At 36.7% G+C, this 12,340-nt stretch overlaps 1 protein-coding gene across 7 annotated transcripts in view; it reads right to left on the bottom strand.

Annotated features, from left to right (window-relative positions):
• gria4a (glutamate receptor, ionotropic, AMPA 4a) overlaps positions 1–12,340 on the bottom strand; it is a 121,546-nt gene that overhangs the window by 25,029 nt on the left and 84,177 nt on the right. For all 7 annotated transcript variants that reach the window (XR_006370800.1, XM_044118620.1, XM_044118619.1 and 4 more), the window contains exon 14: positions 2,058–2,256. Coding sequence is in view for 6 of the 7 variants with exons in the window: in XM_044118620.1 (XP_043974555.1) it covers positions 2,058–2,256 (199 nt within the window). In the remaining variant the exon portion in view is untranslated. The remainder of the gene's footprint in view (positions 1–2,057; positions 2,257–12,340) is intronic.

Raw genomic sequence — 12,340 nt, 5'->3', positions numbered from 1 at the left:
TCATCTGTCTGTGTAATGTCCGGGACACAGAGGAGACAGTAATGTTGAAGCTTCTGTGCACGTACAAAACATTGTCTAGCCCTGGAGGGATAGATGTGTGACAAAATACTGTGGCTTTTCTAAATTCTTTAACAATGAGTGTGGCTGTGAAGGAGGAAATGGATGCTCCAAGTCACCTTCAGGCCTCCCATGCACACATTTTCTAAATACACACGGGAACAGATGCATTTTACATGCCACTCAAATATCCATGCGCATGTCAACTGTATTCATACAATTTAGCTAAATGCGCATACATCCATGCGTGCACTTGTGTGTGTGTGTCTGTACACAAGTGCACGCCCACATGCACACACACACAAACATAATTAATGGTGGTGGCGAATCCCCCTCAGCTGTGGGAGATTAAATTGCTTTTTCACCCTCCACAGATTTCGGCATGCTCGTTATGTTGATGATGCGAGAGCCGCTCAGAGAAGTAAAAACTATCTGCCACTAGCTCCTCGACCAACCTCCTCCCTGCACCCTGTCTTCAACCACCGCCACACACCCCCAAAGGCACACCCCCATACACACAACACTCAAACAAAAATACCAATGCACATATCCTTCAGAAGCATAGAAGCGCATAAGCACAAAAACAAGTGATGGAGGATATTGGGGTCAAAGTGTATAATGCCATCATAGATTTTTGCTTTTGGCAGCAGAAAAAAAACAAACAAACTTTATAAATGTATTCACTTTGGTGTTATCAAATGTTGGTGGGACACCTATCAATAATACATTTGTCAAAATGGGACAAAAGGCATTGTGATTTTTCTCTGGGATAATTTACTTTCCGTCTAATTTTGTTTCCCATAAAAGCTCCCTGCAGAGCATTTAGCTCTATATGTTTCTCCTTTCTCCATTTACATAGTTTAATTTCCTGTATAATTTACTCTGATGATGATTAGCAAGTTAATAACTCTGTATGACTTGGTGGGAGAGTGATTAAATGTCAGGACTGTGATAAACATTGCTCAGCTGTGTTTAATAATTGAGAGGATTCCTCAAGAATTCTTCATAAACCTAAATCTTTCATGGTAAACATTAAACATGGGAATGAATTCTTGAAACCAACAAGCAAACAACAAAAGCATGTAAGTGACACTTCATCACTAAAGCTCCAAAAAAAAATTAATTATATCACATAATCCTTTCTATGTTCAACCCAAAGAGTTACCATGAAAGCTTCAAAGATATGGAATACCAATGTCCCATCTTTTCCCAGCCCATTTAAGAAAGAGCAGTTTAACTTATAATGGACCTTTTAGAAGTTAAAAAAAAAAAACCCCAACAAAACAACAAACAAACAAACACAAAAAAAAAAAAACATTTTGATAACTTTTGTCTTAAGTTCTTGAAATATTTTGGCTAATGCCCTTGTCTTTGTATCATAATTGCAAACCCTGTATAGGGATGGAAATATATTATAGTGTCTAACATGTTATGCTCTTTGGTGTTTGAGAGAAAAAGGTTATATTTGACATAGATCTAAGTACCAAAAAAACACCCAGTGAAGTGATTATTTAATTTAGAAATAGAAAAAAGCTGTCAAGCCAGTTGACAGAATTTGAAAATAAGTCCTACCCTCTGCAAGACCTTGAATTAACTGTGATGAGCCACAGTTTATGAGGCTAAGACCAGAGCATGCACTGATCTAGAGAACCTCCAAAACAAACAGGACAGAAAATCCGTGAAGCCTGTCAGTATGGCAGGGCTTTTAGATGCACTTCTAATGCTCTGGAACTCCAAAGTGATAGCCATTATATATAAAATGAGAAAAGCATTGAAGAAAGTCAAATCTTTGTAGAATGGCTGGGTCAACAAAAACTCATTCATTTTATGATTTTTATCTTTAAAATTAAAGACAGAAATCAGATTAAATTACTTTTGATTCAAGATGTATCTTTAAACAGCTAATAAATGAACTGCCTTTTGTGTTTAAATCAATTAAGAAAGTAAATACACTGAACAAAATCTCTTGTTAAAGTTATGTCTGCAGAGAGAGTCCATACCCTGAAGAACTCCTTCGTGGAGCCTGAATCCAGTGTCCCGTAGGCTATCTCTGTCTGTTTAGCCAAGTCCTCTGCACTTTCTATAGGTGAGACCATCCGCTCCACAGTGAGGAAAGCAGCCAGGTTGGCTGTGTAAGAGGAGATGATGATCAGAGTGAAGAACCACCACACACCTCCGACAATACGTCCAGACAGTGACCTACAAAGAGTGGTGTGGGGGTGGGAGTCATGAGAGTGAGGGAGAAAAGGGAAGAAGAGGAAAAGCATTTCCAGAGAAAGAGAGTGAAGAGATTAGGAAGATAAAAGAGGTGATTTGATAGAATAGATGAGAAAGTAGATGAGGGAGATGGTAAAGGTAAAAGGTGATTTAGAGTGATAAAAAAGATTAAAATAAGATTAGAGACAGGATGGAGAAAAAAAATAATTACATTTAATTCTTCTGTCAAGGGTGTGCAAGACAATGTGCTGTTTTACACAAGCATTTTTAATACTAGAGTATGTATGACTGTAAACCTGCTGGAGCTGCCAAAGTAATTGTCTTTCAGGCCTAAAAAGCATTTCAGCAGTAACAATAACAGGCTTGACAAAACAGATTGCAATCTGGGCGCTGCGCCGTCTCACTCCGCACCTCATTCTCTCAGTCTCTTTATGTTTAGTCTCTTCATCCACCAATTGCAAGCTAAAGTAAGTGGCAATTCATTTAATTTTCTTTTGGTTGCATGAACTTGTTTTATACAAAGAAGTAGCGAGGAGAGCAAACAAAAACCGAGTCTATTAGAAGAAACAAGGATGAGGAATGGGAGACTGAGACATTTAGACGTTTTTATGGTGGACCTGGTAAAAGACCTTGCTAGTCTAATAAAAAGAAAACAGGAACATTCGTCAGCAAAGGCTTTGTTATGCACACTTTCCTAATGCGCATTTCCCAATAAATATCTTCACATATTCTGTGTACCATCGCTTTTCGCAATCAAACTCAACCAAAAGGTTGCTGCTGTTAAAACATAGCCCACTTTTAAAAATTACAAGAACATCTGACTATATGGAAGGAAGTTTTACGAAAAGACTGAAAAATGTAAAACTTCGCAGAAGTTCATAATATTTAGGAAATGTTGAATATGCATCTGGTAACTTGGGTGTAATACGATAGATAGAATGTCCATTTCAAGGATATCACTCACTAAAAACATCAAATAGGCTAAGAGATGTCCAAAAGTAGCATATTGTGCTCCAATCTAAATACTTTTGAGAACAAATGTGAATCAGAGCAACCAAAATACAAAAGCCAGTCTAAAATATATCTCCCCCATGGACGATGAACAATAACAAACGCTGTTTTATTGATCGAGTCTGGAGTTTATTAAGGTATTGGTGAATATTTCAATGCCCAAGAAGGGGGTGATGCATTGAGGCTATAGCATTTTTTTAGATGGAAAAAAGGAAATATTTGTCATGTGGTTGACATGGTGTTTGAAGGAGAACACCACATATTCTCCCGGCACCAGATAATCCTGGAGGATGTTGTCCATACTACCAGTTTGTCTCCTTAAGCTTGATTTCACTAGGGCTCAGGCTTTTCATGCTTAATAAATCATTTTCTCAGGTTGTTTTTTTCTGATATTAAAATGTGTTTGATCGTTTGAAAACATTTCAGTCCAGGCTTCATTCATGTTCAGATCACGCGCCCCACCATACCTTTGTATCTTGCAATGCCCCTGTTGCTTAGTAAAGAATCAAAGAGAGTGGAGAAGATAGGTGGGTGAAATTTATATTAAAGGTTTAACTGTGGACCAGTAAGTGCACAAATCTTAAAAAGCCACCAGCTGTAAAGATAATAATGAGGTGAGAGAGGTGCCAGTTTGATCTAATGCATACTGCAAAATGAGTTGTACATTTAATTCAAACACAGCTTCACAGTAACTGGGCTTGATGAATTCACAAAGTGCTGCCCGTAGGACAAAGCAGTATTGCTAGAGTTAAATTTAATAAGAGTCTCAATAATAGCACATAATTCTTCATCGTTTGACTCAGTAAAGATGGCTGTTTGAATAAGTGGTGTCTTGTGTATGGTGTGGTGTTACTAATACAATATATGCATTTTTTCATATGGCCATCAGGTAGGTGTTAGAGTCTTTAAAGAGGCAATTACTCTCTTGGGAGAACCTGCTTTAAATGCACAAACAAGATGCAGTTATTTTCGATCATTTCTTTCCCCCCTCTCTTAGATTGAAACTCTTTATTTGTAAAGGGGACTCCTTTGACAGTATACAGATAACGATTCTACACAAAAACTTTGATTAAATCCCCTTCCTCAGATTTAGGTACATCACATGCAACTAAATATTAAACTGAAGGACAGTTAGTAATTTAGCAACATCCTCAACCTGACTGAATTCACTAGTGTGTGGTGTATTTGGTTTTGGTGAGTTTGTGCTGAAGTGAGAAAAGGACAGGAATTTGGGAGGTGGATTAACCTCTGTGTACACAGAAAAGTATTTCTTTTTCAAGATGCCTTGCATTCTGTTACTGTTCAAAGGCCAGAACCTCTTATTAACACTTCCTGGTCTCAAACAGACACACAAATTTGAATTGATAGGACTTGGCTCTGAGATATTGATCTGATATATGAATAAATGAACCAGTCTAAGATTTTGATGGCTCCCTGAAGAATATTATTTAGGGTTTGTTTTTATTTCACTTTCAGAAGACTTTGGAATGCACAGAGATAGACAGATGTTCACTAAAACACCAATAGATACAAGAAAAATTACAGATGTTGAAATTAATTGAAAAGTTCAGCAACCTTCCCAAAGCGCAGATGTCGTCAGCAGATGGGAAAACAGTTTTTGTTGCTAATGGGCTCAATGTTGGTACAAAAACAACAGTTTCCATTTGATAAAATGAATAACCTTGTCAGACATTAGGAGGAGGAGGAAGACAGAAGGAACATGTTTTTACTATTGCAAGAAAACAAGCGGAAATAGCATAAAAACACACAACACAAAAATAATGTGGCGCCCCTTGTTGTACTAGGACTTGATGTTCCATTAAAATCACTCAATTTCCTCATGTTTAGACACATGTAAGATGCTTTCTTCAGTATTCAATCATACCTGGAAAGATAGGAAACAGCAGCTGTAATCTAAGAGAAAGGTTGTGGCGAATTCGTCAATTAGACAAATTCTAATTGGTTGATGACCTAATGCGCTCTCTAAATGATTATCAATCAGCTACCTGATTGTTTGGGCTGCCCTACAATTTGAAAGATCAACACTATAATTTAAAGATAACCACTTTAGCACATACTTCAAAAATCCTGTACATATTTGGCTTTTCTCCAGGTTCTTCCAATTCCTTTCATACTTGATTATCTATTAACAAATAATAATAATAATAATAAAAGGAAGTATAATTCATCCTATGGCCACAGAGTAAAGTTTAAGAATATTTGGTTTCTATTTTCAGTACCACGTGCTGTCCTCCGAAAGCCAGTATGGAGTGTATTTTTGGAACGGATGCCTTTGTTCTGTGTGCTGCATCCATGAGTTGCTTTGGAGTTGGTATGCAACAGGCGAATCATCCTATAGCAGGTCATGTATCATCTATGGTAGCCAACAGATTGCCTCCCCAATTCTCTGTGTGAAAGATTAATGGCATTCTGTGTACTTCTTTTTCCCAGGCTTCCTTTCTCACACACTCTGCTTTAGGCAATACTTTTATCCTCATCACATGCATCCAGATTTTTATCACCTGACTAAAGTGTGTGGATTGTTTCATTTTTGCTTATTTTGCTGGGTAATAACTGGAAATCATTTTAGGCTCGATTTTTTTTTTAAATAGGAGAACTGCAGGTGATTTATCACTCATTACACAGTCTGATGAACCCACCAGCAATATTCATGGTGTTACCTGCTACTTTATTGTTGGTAGTCTGGGCAGATTCAACAAAAGGTGCTTTTAAGTCACCCACACTTTCAGTTGAGAGAGGAAAAGCATACGTTATAAATTAGTCCCAGATCGAAGAAAGGTGGAGCGAACAAATCCATGAACTCTGATCTTTTCATTTCCTAAGAGCTTTTGCTTTCTTCTACTATTTGGTCTTAAAAATACCCTTCTACATTATAATATAAATTTCTCACAAACTTGGAATAACAAGGATCTTCTAACAATCTACCCTCTTATTTATGTAAAGCAACCTAGAGAACAAAAACACAAAATTATGACCATTCAGTATTTTATATTCTTTAATTGTATTTCTTTAATATGTCTAAAATCTAGAATGTGAAGATGTTTCTGACATGTATGTAAAATACTTTTAATGTGAAAAGCACTACTTAGAAGACAACATCTTAATTCAAATGTCCTGGCTTCATATATGTGAGGCTATAGAGAAAGAGTTCTGACTGGCCAATAATATGACGTAGCTTCCATGTTGGCCAGGCATCCATTCCTGACTGGCCAGCTTCCAGGATGGAACAAGGTTGGTTTCCACATCAGGATCCCTCCTACCCCCTGAGTTTGAATCCAATCCCTCAAAAGTGAAAAAAAAATTAAAGAAAAAAAACAACAAAGCTTTGCATCTATTCAGGAAGCAAACCTGACTGAGCTCAAGACCTGGACAATCAATTTTGAAAGTCATGTTTATGATTATTGTTTAACATTGTAAACACTACTGTATTTGTGTATTTTTTAGTAGCCTTCTATGACACGCCATTATTTTTACTTTATGCTTTTTAATTACAATGAGCATTGCTTAGTAGCTTCAAAAGCATTTTTACTAGAGGCATAATAGTTTTTGAGCTTTTTACTAGATTACCAGAACAATCACTGAAATGAAAGAAACTTCAAAAATGTTGAAAATCAATACTGACGTAGTTTTGACTTTAAGTATTAATCAAAACAAACACATTTATGACACTTCTGGCATCACAGACAAATGCTGATACAGCCCATCAGTCTGAGACACTTGGACTTAAAATCTAAAAACTTTTTTTCTTTTTCCAACTTTATGTAGACCTCCCTGCTTGATGGCGGGCCTCTCTACCACCGTCGAGTCTTAGATGTCATCACAGGATCCAAGAGAAAAGCAGGTAAACAAAATGGCAGATGCAGCATGTCTGTTGTAGCAACAAGAGGAGGAAATATTGGCACATGGCAGGGGGCGCGTAGCGGGCTAGATTGCACGTCTGACAAGGTTCCATTGCTGCTCGTCAGGCGCTTTTCTTTTGTAAGATACCTTCTTTTTGGAGCAAGATAAAAAAATCTTTTAAAGTCAAAGAGTTCAAATCTAAGTGAGGTCATAAGTCTGTGTATGAAAGACAGCTCCAGCTTTACACAATGTGCTGCCCCTGTTTGATTCAATTCATGACTCAAATCCACCTGATAGAAACAGACTTTATGGGGGTGTCAAAACTGAGCTGAGTTAAGCATAAATATCCAACTTTGACTTCTGTCTCCTCTCTATTAAGCTGGAATAAAATTTCACCAATTCACTTTGGGTCAGAATTTCCTCCACCTTATTGAGCTTGGGTAATTTGGTGTCATGTTTTTCATTTGTTTTTGCTAATGCGCTGCTCAGTTGCTCTCAGTATGGGATTTAAATTAGTGCAGGTAATCTAAGAGATTTTTATGAACCCCAGAAAAGTCTCAAGTGTAAAATACTCTGATAATTTTATACTGAACAAAGATTTCCTAAAATAAAATTTAAAATGGGATTAGAAGAGCATAACATATTCAAAATATAAACCTGGACTGAGTTATTTCACACTAAGGAAATCTTTGAAATATTGGAAACATTTTGTGAAACCTGTGTTTATGTACATAAAAAAGAAAACAGTTTTTAATCCCAAAAATATTGTCTACTATAGTATTCTGTTTTCATAGATTCCATAGATTGCAAATCTCTCCTCTTGTTATATACCTTTACCTTAGGTTCTTTGGCAGTATTGTTTAGCTTTAGATATTTTTTGCCATGTTTATTTTTTTGTAACTGTAAAGACTGAATATCTCGTATTCATTTTTATGCAATTGCTAAAATTTCCATTTACAGGTTTTATTCATTCGCCATTAGACTTCTTTGGTGTGGAATGACAAGAGTAGTTGTCACTAAATCACTAAAAACTATTTTAGTGATCAATAGTCATCACACATGTATTAAGTTTCACTACTACCCATAATGTTACTGGAAAAGCATGACCATGTGGATAATAACTCAGAAGGAAAATCCTCTCACTCTTCTCAGCTACTTCCATTTTCTGTTTTCCCTTACAACAACCACTGAAGCGAAATAAGGCGAACTGATGAAATTGATTGAAACAGGCTAAAGCACTTTCCAACAAATCGAGCTTGATTGAGGAGAAGGAAGCAAACAGACTTAGTTGAAAAAGATGATTAACAGATTAAAGATTAGTAGCTGGAGGGCAATTATGAAAATAACAGCAGCGATCAGTCACCAGGAAAGGCTCATGAGGTTAATACAGAAGGTAAATCATAAATGACATGAGTCAATATGAGCTGCTGGTTTTCAATCAGTGACCTTGAGACCCAATAAATATTACTTAGTCAATTCTCCAGTTAGTTACTTGTGCCATTAGCAGGAGCTTCCGCTACCATTAAGTATTTAACACACATATTTCCTCCATCTTGTCACATGATGCTTAAAAATACTAACCCACATAAAACACACTTCACAAGTACATAATTGCCCCTAAGCAAGTAGTTGACATACCCCAGAATACACACGGAAGCCCTCAAAGGCAGAAGGCTGTAATTTCAGATGTTTATAGACATGGCCAGCCCTCCTGAGAATAATATTAGGTTGCGATCAGTTTTCCACTTCTCATTCTCCAACAATGGGTCTCTCCGAGCCAGTAGATTTTCTTCAATTTCATAAACTTTAGGAACAAGATTTTTTCTCTGCCTATTTGTCATTTTACTGTCCACCTTTGTGTCTGACCAGGGTGACCGTCATCATCATTTCAAAGCACATAAAACAAGAGTTGACAGGCTGGTGGTCTTATCAAGGTCACTGTGGTAATGGGAGGTCAATATGGGTGAATGTTCTCATTTCCGATGATAGCCATCAGATCACGGAGAGGCACAAGAACAGAAAAGTGCATGAAAAACTCTTTGCTGTGCAGATAAAATGTTGTCACTTTTCTGCATGCAGGCATGGCACTGCAGTCTTTAAGCATGGTAAATCTGTGAAGAAATGTACATTTTAAAGAGCAAACATTCGAGTTGAATAAAAAAGACAAAAACAGGAACAGAAGCATAGATTAAAAATAAATAAAATAAGTGTAGAGGTGCATGAGGGTGTGTTTTATGCTGTGTCTTGAAGACTGCAGAGATGACTGCAGCAGGGAGGGACCCACACTGAATACCAATGGACCTGTGATAGTAACTTAACACACATACAAACAATGGCATACTGGCACATACACTAATATGAAACAAGCACAATTAAATAATATCTCATCAGTTTAGGCTTATAAAGGTCATGAACACCACCCGATGCACTTCAGTAATTTGTGACCGAAGGAGCAAAGAAAGCTAAAAAAAAAAAAAAAAAAAAAAAAGTAGAGCTCATTTGTTTGAGGTCTTCTGAAAAGCCTGAATTGTAATCTTTGTGCTCCTGTAAATTCTCTGTAAATGTCAAATTTAGCATTCACATGATCAAAGAAACAGCCTCGCCGCTGCCAGGAAACGTGTAAAATAAAGTGACAATGCGGAGCACAATCCCTGACCGCATAGTGGTGTCCATCAAATACCCAATGATAAACAACAATTTAATGACATGATTTGCTGAGCGCCAAGAAAAAAATAGTACAAAGCCTTAAGATGGTGAAGTAAGAATTAAGTCTGTCCATCCTATAGTATTTTAGACAAAGGAAAACTAAAATAAGAGATTAAGGAAAAAGGTGGATGTGGTTGCGAATATTGCAACTCATGATGATACAATGAACAGGAGTAAATTCCTTTACCAGCTCTTATATTCGAGGGGAGATAAGAAATCTATAAAACTCCTATTTCCTTAGCAGCATTCACTAGTTTGAAAGTTGAGTAGGAAGCCGCAGACTCCTGCAGCCAGGTCAAAGAGAATCTCATTAAACTGCATTCTCAATATTCACCCTATGTGCTTGTCAATGGGCCATTCTCATTCGTTTCATTGCCAGGGCTCTCTCAGAGAAATCTAGAGGGAGAAATTGGTTTGAATTTCTTTCCCACTCAATTCAACTCCTTCCGAGGCTTGACAGCACATTTTCTTTACCTCCTAAAAGATTCAGGGTTTTAGTAAAGAGATCGTTTGATGGTAAAACTCCACTATCACAGTTTTGTGTTGAAGCCTGCAATACTATTACATAGCATTATGATATCTGATGATTGTTATCCAGTATGGTAGTGTGTTTAAGTTATCCAAGTAAAAACACAATTTTATTTGATATTTTTATTCTATTTAGACACTGTGAACAAATGTAGCAACTGTATGCTTATGATATCTTTAAAGCAGCCCTAAATTTTAGAGCTAAATAGAACCTACTATCTAACTTGTGATAAAGTTTGTGTGACTGAAGCCTATGTAAGGTTTGACATTGTGATTTTACCTGCTTGCAAAGGTGAACAAGGGACTGGGGGATTAGAGGAAATGAACTGAGGAGATAGAAAAATGATATGACATTATGATATGCATGACATGGCTCCTTTTCAAAGGCTATAATCTCAAGAGCATTGTGCCTCCGAGGCTCATCCATCACATGAATTTACGCCTAAAGTCTGCCAGTTTTACTTCCTTTCTGCAGCAATAGATCAAATGAGCCAGGCTTTTTAATATTTTCTGAAATAAAAATGTTTGATTCATTGGTAGCACACAAAAGTACTTTGAGTAGATTTAGATTTAAGCTGATTTTTTTTTTTTTTTTAAGTTTAATGAGAATGAAAATTAAATAAAAAAACAATCCCCTTTAGGTATGCTAGTAAAATATATCCCTATTACATGCTGTCCTAAAAGTGAAAGATAAGATTAGGTTGGCTTTTACTGGGTTTCAATAATGAACAGTACAACCACATAACCCTGACTCAGATTAAGAGATGATTGCTATTCTGGGTTCTTTATTGCCTAAAATTAAAATAATAGGTGTATGGTAACCATTCTGAATAATGTAAGACTATTTGAATTAAGGATGCAAAATGTCAGAAAATTAATTGATTGATTCAGTGGGAATCAAACTTGAGATTTTGAGCATGAACTAGAGAGTCCCAGATCTAAAAGCTAACTTCTCTGTCAAAATCATTTATTTACTCTCATAAAAAAAAAAAAAAAAACAGCTTGTAAGCCTAAAAGACCAACAAATTATCTTTTTTAGCATGTAGTTTTATCCCTCTTCATGAAACACATGCCCTCATTTGCTTTGGCGGGCTCAGAAAGGGGTAATAAACATAAAAACATACCGTGTGGCTAAGTGAAGCAGCAGCAACTCACACAAAAACAAAAAAATACAAAGTCAAAGCTGAAAGTGAAAGCTATCAATAACCTCTAATCTTTGCAATCTGCATAAAACCAGTCAATTTTCCCTTTGATTATATCTCTTTCCTTGGAATCTTTTTCCACCACTGTTATCAGGGGAAAGTGAAGAATCGTGTGCTGCTGTTGAATGCATGTGTGTGTAGGGGTGGACTATCAAAGGCACAAGAGGGAAAGTGACTGCGAACTCTAGTAAGATCAAAACACAGCTAGCTTCTTATAGAAAGTACAGAATCAATGAAAAAGAAGCTAAATCCAATTCTATTTGCTCCAAAATGCTTCAGCAGCTCGCAAAGGACAAGTGTTCTGCCGCTGACTGTGTCACAGTGACTTTTAAGCTGTATCTTGAGTACTGGTGCCTTTTTGTTTCCAACTTTTGATAGACCACACTTGGAAAAAACACATTAATTCATATAATTTTGTAACATGGCCATACACCTACAAGCTAGGTATGGAGAGCAATAATCAGAGACATAATCTACAGGTGGAAAAACTGTACAGATCCTCATCTTCAGAAAGGACATTGTCCCAAAAAGATGACTATTAGAAATTTGCCTCTTAAATATGATCTTTATTTAACAATGACCAGAAGAAATCTTGCTTGCAATTTGCTTCAAGCCATAAAGGTGGTCTTGATAGAGAAAATGAAAAGAGTATGTCTGCCTACCTACACTGGCAGTAAGGAGACGCCTTGCAGTTTAAAACGATCTCATGTTTTTTCAAAGCTTTGTACATTTCATACAGCACAATATTCCTCTGAAAA

The sequence above is a fragment of the Gambusia affinis genome, linkage group LG06 (genome assembly GCF_019740435.1).
Source record: "Gambusia affinis linkage group LG06, SWU_Gaff_1.0, whole genome shotgun sequence".
In the NCBI taxonomy this organism is placed as follows: Eukaryota; Metazoa; Chordata; class Actinopteri; order Cyprinodontiformes; family Poeciliidae; genus Gambusia; species Gambusia affinis.
Note: the sequence above shows the minus strand (reverse complement) of the source record. Positions and strands in the feature narration are given on the sequence as shown.